The 15,128-nt window shown below is 42.1% G+C and overlaps 1 protein-coding gene across 8 annotated transcripts in view; it reads right to left on the bottom strand.

Annotated features, from left to right (window-relative positions):
• Nucleotides 1-15,128, bottom strand: part of prdm16 (PR domain containing 16) — a 211,768-nt gene that overhangs the window by 88,670 nt on the left and 107,970 nt on the right. For 7 of the 8 annotated variants that reach the window (XM_033642050.2, XM_078170137.1, XM_078170138.1 and 4 more), the window contains exon 3: nt 14,435-14,485. In XM_033642050.2, the coding sequence (XP_033497941.1) occupies nt 14,435-14,485 (51 nt within the window). The remainder of the gene's footprint in view (nt 1-14,434; nt 14,486-15,128) is intronic. The other variant, XM_078170136.1, reaches the window with a different exon arrangement.

Below are 15,128 nucleotides of genomic sequence, written 5' to 3'. Positions count from 1 at the left end.
TAATATGGGGCACCCAGTAGCTCTCCAGCAATGTTGGGCAGTAATGCATTACAGTAATAATACTGTACTGTAACGCGTTACAGTTGTAATATTACTAATAACATTACTTTTTCCAGTAATTAGTAGTGTAACTAGTACAATTACTGCACTTACAATTACTTACTTAATTTTTACTATTGCATGACTACTGACATGAAATACAACATCACATCAGCGGACTCATTTTTCATAATCGTCGCACTGCACAGGCAAGCCAGGAAGCAGCAAGCTAGTTTAGAAGATTGAAACGCTTACTTTAGCGGCCAGAAACTTTGGCAACAGCAACAGTGTTCTTGTCATCTTTCCACCAGGCAGAATAAAAGTAACGGAAATATTACGACCGACAGCACAATAAGGTGAAGCTCCAGGAAGTACATCCCACCAGAGGTGAGCCCTCCTTGGCTGCGGAGGTCAGCTGTAGCACTACACTGGCTAAACAACCAAAACTGGATTTTACTCATGGGCAGCTGCAGGCTACAAAGAAGTAATAAAGCTTGTGGCTGGATATGTTGTGGATGAAATGTTGCTTCACAAGTGAGTCTCTGTCTTCCAGGCAGAGCCCTGGGAAAATACTGATCACAGGCAATCCCTAGGTAAGGTTTTTTTTTTTTTTTTTTTTTTTAAAAAAAGATCATTCATTTGCATGCTATCTAGCCTTAGCTACACTTACCGGTGATTATTTTGACATTCACACAGAGGCACACATCTGATTTTTGGGGAGATACACAACTAACAAATTATTGGTTGTAAGGGAAAAGTAACATAACAAGTAGTGTAATGAATAACTGTCGGCAGGGAGTAATAAGTAAAGTAATACTATTACTTTTAAAAAGAGTAATAAGTAATTGACCATTTTTAGATTTTTAGACCAACGAGCCCAACACTGCTCACCGGGAAGAGCAGGTGTCACATGTATAAAGGCTATCCTTGCCATAGTGGCCACAGGTTCGATTCCAACCTTTGCTGCAAGTCACCCCCTCTCTCCTTTCATGCTTAAACTGTAAGTCAAATAAAGGCAAAAAGCCATTAAAATAATTTTTAAAAATCAATGTCATACAAAAGTATGAGTATTTTCCTTTTTATTTTGCTGTGTTTGGGATGTTCCTGAGCACAGCACGCAGATGAGCTTGGGACTTTACAAAACCATAGCAACCAGGTAGCAGCAGCATGGATCCAGGAGAAAGCTTTAAGAAATACAATAAAAAATATAATACAGCAAGGCAAAACACCAGGTGGACAAAGGTTGTTCCAAAACGAGAGTGAATCTGGGGTTGGCTTTCACGAGCCACGTGGAGTTGCTCTGTTTTCTGTTGGGCAGGTCGGTGCAAGCAGTTGGCTTAGATAGCTTGCTAGAGTATCGCCTTTTCTATTACAACAACAAAAAAAAAAAAGTTCTTACAACAGTAGCTTGTAAAATTAGTGTAGGGAGGAGGGGCCAAGTTTGAATGTTGTGTTTACAAACAGTAACTGAGAATTCCTGCAGCGTATACCTTTAGAAAAATAAACCAATAAGTTTGAGTGTTTCGGAGCAGAATTTAGTGTCATTTGACATGTGGCGGAGAGGGTGATGATTAGGGACTGACAGAATGTCCTCATACGGATAGTAAAAACAAATATGTGAGAGTGTGTGTGTGTGTGTGTGTGTGCTTGTGTGAGGAAACTCATATGACAGCCCCCGCAACTGTCAGACTATCGCCCTCCTCCTTTTGTTGGGTGACCCCAGAGAATGTGTTGGAATGGCCACTGTGTGAGAGATTATGGAGAGACAAAGACTGCAAGAGAGGGAATGAGGGAAGGATAGAGAGAGTGAAAGGCGCAAGAAAAGAAAAAGACGGAGAGAAATAGAGAAAGTGAGAGAGGTCAGGGAGCCAGCTGATGTGAAAGTGCCTCCGATCACCTCGTGCTTCTCCTCCGCCCCCTCGCTCTGTCCCTCTCTATCTGTTCCACTCTTTCTTTCTTTCGTTCCCACTTGAATTCCTCTCCCAGCGCTTCACTCCATTGTGACGTCGGGTTTTGATCGACGATAACAACAGAGATGCGTCAGTCAGGGCCCACACACACACACACACACACAAAGTTTAAAGTGCCTCTGCAAGTTAAAAGTGGCACTCAGACACACACATACATGAACACAGTGACACACAGCAGTGGCCTTTGAGTGAATGCTCCTCACAAGGCATAATGACAGCATTCTGCAGTAACCATAGCTGGGACAGTTCCCACAGACAAGACAGACAGAGAGAGAGAAAGACCATTTCTTTCTGTCTTCACCTCTCCTCCTACTCCCCACCTCCTCTCCAACAACCCTGACTTTGTCCGGACCATGTGACCTTCCACAGATCAACGCTATTGGCTAAGAAAAGTCTGGACAGATGACTTGGGTGTCTATAATCAATGCAATTACAGACGCATTCAAGGAATACTCTACGAGAGAGTACAAAATACTCTCTGCTTGTAAGACTGAGAGTTGAAAAGTTTGTAGCCTGCAGAAAATAGAAACTGCTCCAACCACTCCTGCAACGTAATCAATATCTAATCAATAAACGGCTCATTATGAAAGCTCCACCTAAGCTTTTGAGCTATGGGGAGGTGATAGCATGACATATTTACATGCATGAATTTTCCTGTGTTATGTGCAAATTCTGAGTGTGATCAACAGCAGATTTGCAGAAGTGGTTTGAGATGGATCTTTGTTGCCCCTGACATCCATTCATTCACTGCAAAGCAGAAAGCCTCAAACTTTTCAGAGCCACCTTTCAAACCAAAATGCACTGAGCATTTCAGCCGAGTATTTATTTTCAATTTAACCTTCTTTAAGCACAGGTCGATGTTAGGAGGCAGACGGTATGCTTTGAAAGATTATCCTCAAGATCCAAACATTCCCCAATATACATGATTTCGACCACGTGAGCTCAGTCTCTGCATATTTGTCTGTCTGTCTGCAAGGGACCACTCCCCATCCCTCCGTTACCTACCACACAAACACTACATGGAAGCTCTGTACAGACTGCCTCCGCTTTCAAGCCACTTTTTTTTCTTCGTCTGACCTGACACAGTGCAGGATTTGGCGTTGTATATTTTGAAGAGGGGGATGGGGATGAAGGTGGTGACGCTGGTGCCGGTGGTGGTGCTGGTTGGAGGGGGGGCAGGTTACGGAGCCAAATGAAAACATGTCACTCAGGGCCCATTAAAACGTAACCCTGCCCAGCAGAAGAAAGGGACCCATATCATCATTAAGTCATCTCGGGGCGAAGCGAAAACCGCAAATATTATTCCTACAGCCCCCCCAGTACACACATATGCACACACACTCCTCCCCTTCTTTTCCTTCAGATGACAGAGAAGACGGGATGATTGGAGCTACGGTGTGTTTGCTCACTGCCTGGGAATGACAAGAAGATGTTTGGTAACTTCCTGATCATGCAACAGTCTGTATGTTTTTAAGACCAAACATGTGAAGTGAATCATACAGGCTGTGCAACAAACCTGTCCATGTATCTATTAGGAGTGCGGCGATACAAAAAAATCAGTGGTCTGGTAAGTACTTCGGTTTTGGGGTCAGAGTTCGGTGCGGTTTCGCAGAGCAGGGAAAAAATGCAGTATAAACATATTTTTCACTTATTTTGAAAAATGTAAATATTCAACAGTGACTCACTGGCCATAACTCTTATTGTAAGAGTTGAGGCACTCAAATACTGGCATAATGTCAAAAGAAAAAAAATAAACAAAAAATAAACAACACAAATGTCAGTTACGTAATATAAATGTAATTCTCCATCATAAGACTCTGACCTGTTGTAATTCCTGAGTTGCAGCTTGCACTGGTTTATTGAGCAGCTGCAACAGACTGATCAAAATGAACACATATAGCACTAAAGCATTAAAGGTATACAGGGACATCATTATCTGTACTTCTACCTGTTTAACAAACAAAATTGTCTACGTAATGCTATCTATGCTATCTGTATTCAGATAGCACACCGGAAGTGGGCATGGTCCACACTGGAAGTGACAATAAATGGGGCTTCTTCTTTTCTAACCTAATATTTATTAGTAGTGCAATTGTTGGGCCTTCAAAGGAGATGATTTATTTGATATTGGCATATAATTAATTATGAAATATATTTCCACATCCTCATACTGTAGCCATACTTTTCATCTCTCTTTCCATTTTTATTTTTATTTTTATTTTTAACTAAACTAAGTTTAAAGGGCCAGTGTGTAAAATGGTTTGAAAACCACTGAAAACAGTGACATCAGTGGTCAAATTCTAGATTGCAGGGCTCACTCGCTCACCCCTCCCGTCGGGTAAATGACAGTGGCCTCGTAGGGACAAAAAGCCTTGCGCAGACACGAGTTTTTCAGGAGTAGGTCTATCTAGCGACGAGGTGAATGTTTATTCAGAAATCTAAACCATGTTACAATATTGTAATGAATCCCTCATGAGCAGGAGACCAGAGTAGCGTTCGGGAAAAAGGCCAGTTTATTTGAGCGCTCCAAAAACTCCGGTAACACTCCAGGGGGTAAACGACTCCGTCCCAAACTCTGACTCTTCTAGCATAACAGACACACTCCATGCACACATACTCGTTTACAATACCTAGCGGGCACCCCCTCCCCCCTCTGCTCCACCAATATCCAGCCCGCACACTGACTGACAGCGTAGCCTGTAAACAGAGCTCAGCTGTTTATTTAGCCTAGCAATAACTCCGGACTATAGCAGCTGCAATGGACGACTTTGAACGCGATTTTGAAGAGTTTCTTGTAGCGGACACAGACCCAGAGCCATACCTGTTTGAGCTGGAGCATACAGATGAGGAACTTGGATGCTGAGCGGGCGAGAAGAGAGGCTGAATCCTCCGCTCCCATTTTGCTGCACAGAATGGGATTCGGTGCTACTGCTATCATCGTTGGGGAGATATATCATCAGGAGGAAAAGCGCCGCAGAGAGTGCATCACAAGGAGTGAAGTTGCATCTTCTTTTCCTCACAGATGACGGTTCGGGTTCATTCTCTCCTGTTGCGTGGTAAGTGTGGTCCATTCGCAAACTTTATAACTAAAAAAACCTTTCACTACTCTCTATCGACGAACTACTAACACTCTCTGCTGTTTCCTCCTCCTTCTTCCTTCCTTCCGCTGTCTTCGTTGGTTTATTTATACACTCGAAACGCGTTCTCTGGCTGGCTGGATTGTCCGCTCGGTCTGCCGTACATACATGGTGGCGCAAGATGGCGACCTCTCTAAAGCAAGGCCCTTGCTATATACAGTACAGGCCAAAAGTTTGGACACAACTTCTCATTCAATTCGTTTTCTTTATTTTCATGACTATTTACATTGTAGATTCTCACTGAAGGCATCAAAACTATGAATGAACACATGTGGAGTTATGTACTTAACAAAAAAAGGTGAAATAACTGAAAACATGTTTTATATTCTAGTTTCTTCAAAATAGCCACCCTTTGCTCTGATTACTGCTTTGCACACTCTTGGCATTCTCTCCATGAGCTTCAAGAGGTAGTCACCTGAAATGGTTTCCACTTCACAGGTGTGCCTTATCAGGGTTAATTAGTGGAATTTCTTGCTTTATCAATGGGGTTGGGACCATCAGTTGTGTTGTGCAGAAGTCAGGTTAATACACAGCCGACAGCCCTATTGGACAACTGTTAAAATTCATATTATGGCAAGAACCAATCAGCTAACTAAAGAAAAACGAGTGGCCATCATTACTTTAAGAAATGAAGGTCAGTCAGTCCGGAAAATTGCAAAAACTTTAAATGTGTCCCCAAGTGGAGTCGCAAAAACCATCAAGCGCTACAACCAAACTGGCACACATGAGGACCGACCCAGGAAAGGAAGACCAAGAGTCACCTCTGCTTCTGAGGATAAGTTCATCCGAGTCACCAGCCTCAGAAATCGCAAGTTAACAGCAGCTCAGATCAGAGACCAGATGAATGCCACACAGAGTTCTAGCAGCAGACCCATCTCTAGAACAACTGTTAAGAGGAGACTGCGCGAATCAGGCCTTCATGGTCAAATAGCTGCTAGGAAACCACTGCTAAGGAGAGGCAACAAGCAGAAGAGATTTGTTTGGGCCAAGAAACACAAGGAATGGACATTAGACCAGTGGAAATCTGTGCTTTGGTCTGATGAGTCCAAATTTGAGATCTTTGGTTCCAACCGCCGTGTCTTTGTGAGACGAAGAAAAGGTGAACGGATGGATTCCACATGCCTGGTTCCCACTGTGAAGCATGGAGGAGGAGGTGTGATGGTGTGGGGGTGTTTTGCTGGTGACACTGTTGGGGATTTATTCAAAATTGAAGGCACACTGAACCAGCATGGCTACCACAGCATCCTGCAGCGACATGCCATCCCATCCGGTTTGCGTTTAGTTGGACGATCATTTATTTTTCAACAGGACAATGACCCCAAACACACCTTCAGGCTGTGTAAGGGCTATTTGACCAAGAAGGAGAGTGATGGAGTGCTGCGGCAGATGACCTGGCCTCCACAGTCACCGGACCTGAACCCAATCGAGATGGTTTGGGGTGAGCTGGACCGCAGAGTGAAGGCAAAGGGGCCAACAAGTGCTAAACACCTCTGGGAACTCCTTCAAGACTGTTGGAAAACCATTTCAGGTGACTACCTCTTGAAGCTCATGGAGAGAATGCCAAGAGTGTGCAAAGCAGTAATCAGAGCAAAGGGTGGCTATTTTGAAGAAACTAGAATATAAAACATGTTTTCAGTTATTTCACCTTTTTTTGTTAAGTACATAACTCCACATGTGTTCATTCATAGTTTTGATGCCTTCAGTGAGAATCTACAATGTAAATAGTCATGAAAATAAAGAAAACGCATTGAATGAGAAGGTGTGTCCAAACTTTTGACCTGTACTGTATATATATAAAAGCATAATTATAAGGCTACGAAAACCAATTATTATACACTTATATAAACATATTAATGGGTAGAATATTCAGATTCAGATTCAGATTTGACAATAAACCATGCCAAATATTACACACTGGCCCTTTAAAGCACTGTCTGTAACTCCGCCACTGCCACTTTAACTGGGGGACAATCAGAAAAAAATGTTTTATAAGTCGAATGATTCTGTTTTACATTGTAAATACGATGTATAGAAAATATATCCTTCAGTTGCACAGATTAATCTTTAATTTCAATGGTGCTGCATGTATTTATTTTTTGACTTTAAAATGGAGGGAATTAACACAGACAGCTAACACCTACAGGTATAAGCTTCATTTTGATGTAAAGATTGCAGGGGTTTGAAGGAAATCCAGCTGCCACACCAGGCTTTTTGTCTCGCTACTCCCAAGTTTTGAGTGCTAGCCTGGGTCGACCCACCTGCAGGTCCCAGGTAGGTTCTGGAAAGCTTACTGGAACATAGCACTGTTTGGATGAGCAGGGCAAGAAGTGACAAAGCAGTGTTCTGAGTAGGTTATTAATAATTTACAGAAACACTACATGCAATAGTCCACCTTCCACCTTCTCTCACCTCCCTGTCTCTCTCAACTGAACCAAACATGCAGTACCAAACAGTTCAGGATGATACACATACTGTTACACCTCAGATATCTATGTACTTTACCTACCTACCATCTTATTTGAATTGATGATTAGTTGTTTAATGACTGATTTTAGGAAACGAAATGTCAGAAAAAGTGAAAACTATTCCTCACAACGTCCCAGAACCATAGTGAGGTCTTCAAACTGCTTATTTTGTCTGACCAACACTCCATAACATCAGAGATTTTTGCATTTTTGCTTAAAGTTACAATGTGTAATTTACGTGGTTGTTTATTAGCAAATATCAACTATTGCTTTCATAAATATATATTTACTACTCCTCTTGCGTCGGCATATTTGAATACAGTGGCCGAAAGGGATATACGCGCTTCGCCTTTTGCGTTTACCTAGAACTTGCCATCACTGGAGACGGTTAAGGTGAAGCTATATCCGGGGCGCTTCTGCGTGAACCTGCTTTGTACTTTTATGATTCTGATTGATTGATGATTATGATTCTATTTTTTTATGATTCACACTTTAAATGGAGGACCACACATATGTTTTGCCCCGTAAGATGGAAACCACGCCACCAAATAAAAGAAAAAGGTCAGATAAGTGAGGACGGGACAAAACACGAGTGAATATCGGCGTTGCTTATTCCAGGTGGAAAGAACTCCTGAAGGAGAAGGATTTCACAAGGGATGCGGAGGTTGCCTGCTTTCTGCTAGACAGGTAATTCAATCTCATATTTTTAAATCATTTTGGCTTCATGTTTCAACGACTTTTCCCTCTCGTCTAAGTTCGAGTGACAGCTACGTTTACGTGCTAACGTTATCCTAGCCTTGGCTAACGTTACCCCAGAGCTACAGCTAAATGGTTAGCCTAGCCTAGAGCCTAATCTGTTGATTCCTCTCGCGCTGCTGCAAAGGCTGCCACCCTCTCCACCTCCTCTTCCCTCTGGGTAGTCGAGACACACCTCTTTGCCTGGCCGTTCCTGCACCGTCTCTAACCCCTCGCCCCCTTCCTCTCCCTGGTCTTCCTTCTCTCTCTCTCCCTCTTCCTCATCTCCCTGTGTCCTGTGGAAGAACACTCTGGAAACGCATGTATTATAATCGTACCAACTTATATTTGCCGCACTGTGCCGTGACTGTCACATAAAACGTGTTATTTTAGCATTACTGTGCTAATGCTCGTGTTACCAAAACAATCAGAAATAAAACACTTAAAATATATCTCACAGATAACCTATATCTCACTGGTAAGCTATAACATATCGTAACATGGTTTAGATTCCTAAATAAATATTCACCTCGTCGCTAGATACTCCTGAAAAACTCGAAAAACTCTTTTGTCTGCACAAGGCTTTTTGTCCTACGAGGCAACCGTCACTTACCCGACGGGAGGGGTGAGTGAGCGCTGCAATCTAGAATTTGACCGCTGATGTCACTGTTACTCACCATTTTTACACACTGAGGCTTTAATAATTGTTTTTTTTTTTCAACGATTAACAAAATTGTTTCTCTTGATTGACTTAAAAACCCATTTTGCCACTACATCCATCCACAAATACATTTATAGTAACTATGCCATACTTTGTGAAATTTAAATGTAACTGAGATGTTTTGGTAGATGCAACTTTATAGGCCTTTCTGTTTATCTCTATGTGTGCATTTGTGTGTGTGTCTCTGTGTGTGTGTTCAGGCCATTTCCTGCTCTTTGGGCGCATCACTCCACAGTCAAGTCATGGCCCTAGGGAGCCCACTGCCAAGCCTTGGGCATTCACAACCCCCCTCGCACACAAACACATACACATCCAGAGCAACCGCTGTAACCAGGGGGCATTTGTGACGTTCAGCATTATGAAAAATGACTTGCCCCCGTGGCGCACCGGGGTGGCAGTGATTATAATATCCAGATAATCATTTCAAACAAATTATCATAATTATCAATCAATCATGAGCCTTTTTAAGCAGGGGGAGGGATGGGGGAGTGTGGTGCTGTTGGCAGGGGGTAAACTATAGCCCGGAGCACTGGATCACTTCTGTGACCCATGAGCCTCCCTCTGTCCCCATAATAGCCCTCATACATTTAGGGTCATTTAGAAAGTGTATTTAGAGATTCAATTCCCCAGCTTGATATGGGGAAAAAAAGACCCCGTGCACATACACACCCATCGACTCACAACTGCAGCTGACCCCCATTTGGCTCCCTAGTCTTTCAACATGGGGTGGGAAAAATCTACTTATAGGTCAGAGTTCATATCAACCCCTCTCATTTTCCCATTTGAAACTTATGCTGCATCTAAAACACACTTACTGCATATGTGGCATCATGATACAGATGGAGCAACAACTGGTGCTGGAGTTTGACTTAAAAAAAGCACATCTCTGTCGAGAATAGAAAGAAAGACGTGTATCACTATCTGGAAACCATCAGTGCTTAGGAGAAATATGTTAGGCAAGCATGTCCGCATTCACTCAGACAAATAAGCGAGGAAGAGTGACACAGGCGGAGTAAGAGAGACTTGATCGTCTTTAAGAGATATTCCGCTGTATCTTTTCACGCTAAATCCCCAGTGAAAAGCAGCATGAATTGATGCAATCTCAGTGGTATTGAGAGGTGAATGAATGGGGCTTGGAGAGAGAGAGAGATGGAGAAATTGAGAGAGACAGTGAGATAGAAGGAGAGAGGGAGGAGAGAGATAGTAGCCTTCGGGGGGAGATGATCGTCTTGGGAAAAAAGCAATCAGTGCTCATTGATTTTCTCTGCTGGTTGAATGGAGGGTGTCTATCTGGAAGTCATTATCTGCCATCTGATCTGCTGGAGTGTTTACACACGTCGGGATGGACAGCGGCGCTCTTCTGAAGATGAGGATTAACACACACACACACACACACACACACACACACACACACACACACACGGACTGCCTTATTTCCCCCTGCTCCCTATCTGGCTACCACTTTTAAATCCAAGGAATCCAAAAAGAAACACAAGTCCTCCGATACCCTATTAACTGCCAGACACACACACACACACACACACACACACACACACACACACAGACTTAAGTGTATGTGCAGTTTGTGAATGAGAATATACATAAGCAGGGCCTAGACAGCTAAACAGACAGATAGTCCTGTTTTGTATGGCCGGACCGGACCAAACCAAACAATCCCTGATCCTATCACCAATAGCCCCTGATAGCAATCTATAGCTCCAACAACACCATACCGTCTGCTGAGATGGAGAAGGAGGGATGAAATATGTGGGGAAGGATGGATGAAGTGAGCAGAGAGGGAATCCCGACAACACATCTTTTTTAGTTTTTGCCTGTGGGTGGGGTGTGAAGATGCATGCCAGTGTGGCTCAAATCATGTCTAAGGAAGTGCTAGATATGAATCCTAGGCCATAAACCCCTCACGCACATGTATGCACACTCACACACACAGCTGTAAGCTCTGGGCAGCTTTCAGTAAGTGGGCTACTGAAGCTACAATAACATCATTGCTTCTGTTTTATCCCCCGCCTTAACCCCGACTCTACCAGTGCCCCCCACATGCCTTTAAACTTCTTTCAGACTGAATCAGCAGCGTGGAATGAACCTGTGTTTGTGGTCAGTTTAAATGTGTATCTACAAACTGTAATTCAGTATAAATTTAGCAATGAAGTCCATCAAACAATCTGTCTTTTGAGTACCAAATACTTATCTTGTGTCAAATGTAGGGTGTGTGTGTGTGCGCAGCAGTGGTATAAGTTATGAATTTGACACATATTGATGAGGTTACTAAATATTCCATTACTTGTGAAATATCTACGTCAGTGCCTCTGGAATTCATTTAAACAGAGAGAGACGCCAAAAGTAAGTCCTCTTTATGTCTCCCAGTGCTTATACATCTCATCTCATCCATTAATCCATCCATATATCCTGCCTGTTTTGTGCAGCTGCCGTCAGCCAGCCTGTATAAAATTAATTTATGACTATGGAGGCTGAATAAAGTTTACATCACCTCGATAATATGCACAGTATGATATATATATATATATAAAGATATAACTGATCTGTTTTACTGCAATGTAAAGCACAGTAACAAATAAAAACTAATAACACCTTGAGTCCTGCAAACACACACACCTTTCAGCAGTGAACTAGTTTATTCACAAGCTGCAACTCAATTAACATTCTGCCTTAATCAAGCATAGCGATGTTAATGACATGGTGGAGAAAGGAGAAGTCAATGTTTATGTGCGTGTGTGCGTTTTTGTGTGTGCCCATGCCCTGTGTTGGTGTGTGTGTGACTGCACGATGTGGATGAATGAGTCATGTCATAAGGAATGGCTCATGCATAATTTCATTCATATTCATAACAGGCATGTGGTCTGCCACCGCCCGATGAGGGCCCACCGCAACTCACACTCTGCATAATGAGATGTGGCCAGTGTGTGTGTGTGTGTGTGTTTGGATTTTATGTACCATAGGTACTGTAAGCATACTGTCTGTCTGTATTCTGTCATCTGTGTTAGTGTGTGTATCGCAACTTTACACTCCTATCAGCGCATGAAGGTGTGTATGCGTGTCTTTGTACTCGTGGCTGTGTAAATGTGTGTATGGGCCACTCTCATGTGGAAGGTGGTTAGGTAGTTTATAAAACCGTCTAGGTTTTTCCACATTGTACGAACATGTGGGAAACAGGGAACAGCCTAAACCACCTGCGGTCAACTCCTAAAAAAAGCTCATTGACTAATGTAGGATTTCAAATCAACCAAAGCAGTCGGTGATTTGCATGCCTGCCTGTTTATAGAGGGTACAGCAACGAGACCCTTGACCTGAAATGCAAATGAGGGAAATTTAAATGATCTTGTTTTTCTAAGCGCCAAATTGGTCATAATTCTAAATTACGCCAAAGGAGATTTTAAGTGAAATACGTCAAGCTAAGGTTGCTCACATGGCGTCTCCTCTCACACACTGCTTTAATTAAGGGGAGCTGGATTATGCATTGAATAGTAGTCCTCCATTAGTTCTGCTCCTGGTGTTTTGACCATCCTGTCATGTAAGATAAGACAAGAGGCACATACAAACTTTGGAGACAGAGTCCAAATCTCACTTTCAATTTCTTTGATAGCTAAATCCACAATGAACGCCACTCACGTGACATAATGAATGTTTTTAACTCTGTTCTGTCAACCAACATTAATCAAAGAGCACTTATGAATTGCAAACAAATGTTAAAGCTCATATTTCAACTATTGCATTGTACTGTTATTGTGCTGTGAAGTCAGTTAATCAATTTGGATGTGAAAAAGAAAAGAATCTAATTTTTCAAGACAATGCCAATAGTGGGTTTTGGGGTATTTAAAATGCTGTTGCCATACTGCGAATATGGATTGCTCCTCTAAAACTCAAATCTGATAAAAACCCCTCATAATTTACGGCTGTCACATTTTTAACCATTGATTTATGTTTCAGCTCCCCTGCCATTGACTTGAGTTGGAGCTAAGCCTGCATGGCTTCAGTCATTCTAAGAGAGAGCGTCCACTCTGCTGCAGCCATTGTTCTTTCATGGACCATTAGATGGACATGAACTTTCTCGCTGTCCTTTCCTGACCTAGCAACACTGGCCGTAAAAGCAAACTGCCCAGCCTCTTCAATAAATTTATCACCTCATAAAGTGGTCAGTGACTGGTCAATGGGACGTGTCGGTCACAGTGTGTGTGCATGTGTCAGTGTTTTTTTCAGTGTGAAGAGAGAGGGGTTTCTGTTCTTTGATAAGACAGGCTTTTGAGTTACAATCAATGATCTTCGTCACAGGAATGCTCTGCTGAAGCTTTTGTAGAAAAGAAAAAGAAACACTAAAGTAACACTAACTGCTATTATATTACTGTAGGTATTTAAAATCCAAAGCACATAGATTATCCTTCTGTATCCTAAGCAGGTGTTTTAGTTAGTTAGTTAAACTATATTTACTCAGGAGATCTCATTGAGTTTAGGGTCACAACTAATGATTAGTTTCATTATACATTAATCTGCCAATTATTTTCAGGATTAACTGCTTAATTGTTAAGACTATTAAATGTCAAAAAATTGCAAAATTCTTTATTACAATTTCCCAGAGCCCAAAGTGACATCTTCAAATTGCTTCTTTTGTCCAACCAAACCCAAAGACGCTTCATTTACTGTCATATATAATAAAGAAAAGCAGCAAATTCTCACATTTAAGAGGCTGGAACCAGCAAGTATCGTATATTTTTGCTTAAAAAATGACTTTATCGTTCATCATTTATCGAAATAGTTGGCGATTAATTTTCTTTCAATCAACTAACCGATTAAGCAACTAAACACTGCAGCTCTAATTGAGATCAATATTTGTTTAACAAGAGAGACCCAAGAACAGATTACATACTACAAGATCACACAACCATCCAACACACACACTGTTACACTTATTGAAACACATAATCTTAGAAATTTACAACAGCTTTAAAGTCTCTCAAAGTAAATGTACAATGACTCCAAGCTGTGTTGCACTTCATCCCAGTAGTAAGTTGTACCTGAAACTATACTTTTCCAGTCCAGAGTCGGTATGAGGAACTTGTAACTCCAAGCTAACCTGTGATCTGTTGTCACGGGTGTTAGCTCTGTATTTAACTAAGGATGTAAATATCCTAGAGGCTTAGATAGCTAGGCCTTAGAAATGAAGACACATTTATAAGGCCTTAGCATCTATACGCCAAAATATCAGTCAGACCCACTTTATTACTTCACCCCAACCTAATATGTTGATGTAAACCCAGCAGGATAGTTATCATGCAGGGCAGAGGCACAGAGACAAGATTCATTTAATAGCATAAACAGGTGTAACTATCCTACCTTTTTGATGCAGCTGTCAGGGGAGGCTTCGTCATGGTCGTTCATCATCTGCTGAGAAAACACAAACAAAGAAATACACATTTTTAAAGTGCTTAATGGTACCAAAAACCCACACAGGTATTCAAAAATCATGAGTAACAACATTTGATTTGTCAAAGCTTTAAAAGATAATATTGATTCCCGCGCTTCACAGTGACCGTCGCCGCTTGATGACATGAGCACAGGGTGTTCACAGTTCATCACACAGACCCTCTGGGCTAATGTGACCAGAGGGATATAATAATGGACTGAGAGGTCACAAAAACACATACAGAAGCAAACATAACACTACACACACACACACACATACACACACACTCACTCTGATGAATGAATGCCCCACAGATTTGACGTTAATTCTCTGCTTCAGCGTTGCAGGAAATTTCGCTGAGACTGTGTCTGTGAGTGTGTGTGTGTGTGTGTGTGAGTATAATTAAGCCTTCAAGCAATATTTACTGGGGGCAGATGGGTGGTAGAATGCTCCCAGTGTCTGCCAGAGGAAATGAAGGAAGTGGGGGAATGATGAAGAGATGGGGCTGCCCTGCTGCAATGAGGGGGCATTTCACATATAATGGCAACCCAGAGTCTCTCTCAGTCTGTCTGTCTCTTTCTCTCCCTCTCTGAAGCCCATTGATGGCAACTGAGGATCAAAAAA

This window comes from Epinephelus lanceolatus, chromosome 8, assembly GCF_041903045.1.
Source record: "Epinephelus lanceolatus isolate andai-2023 chromosome 8, ASM4190304v1, whole genome shotgun sequence".
Classification (NCBI taxonomy): domain Eukaryota; kingdom Metazoa; phylum Chordata; class Actinopteri; order Perciformes; family Serranidae; genus Epinephelus; species Epinephelus lanceolatus.
The sequence above is the reverse complement of the archived record's forward strand: the minus strand, read 5'-3'. Positions and strand labels throughout refer to the sequence as shown.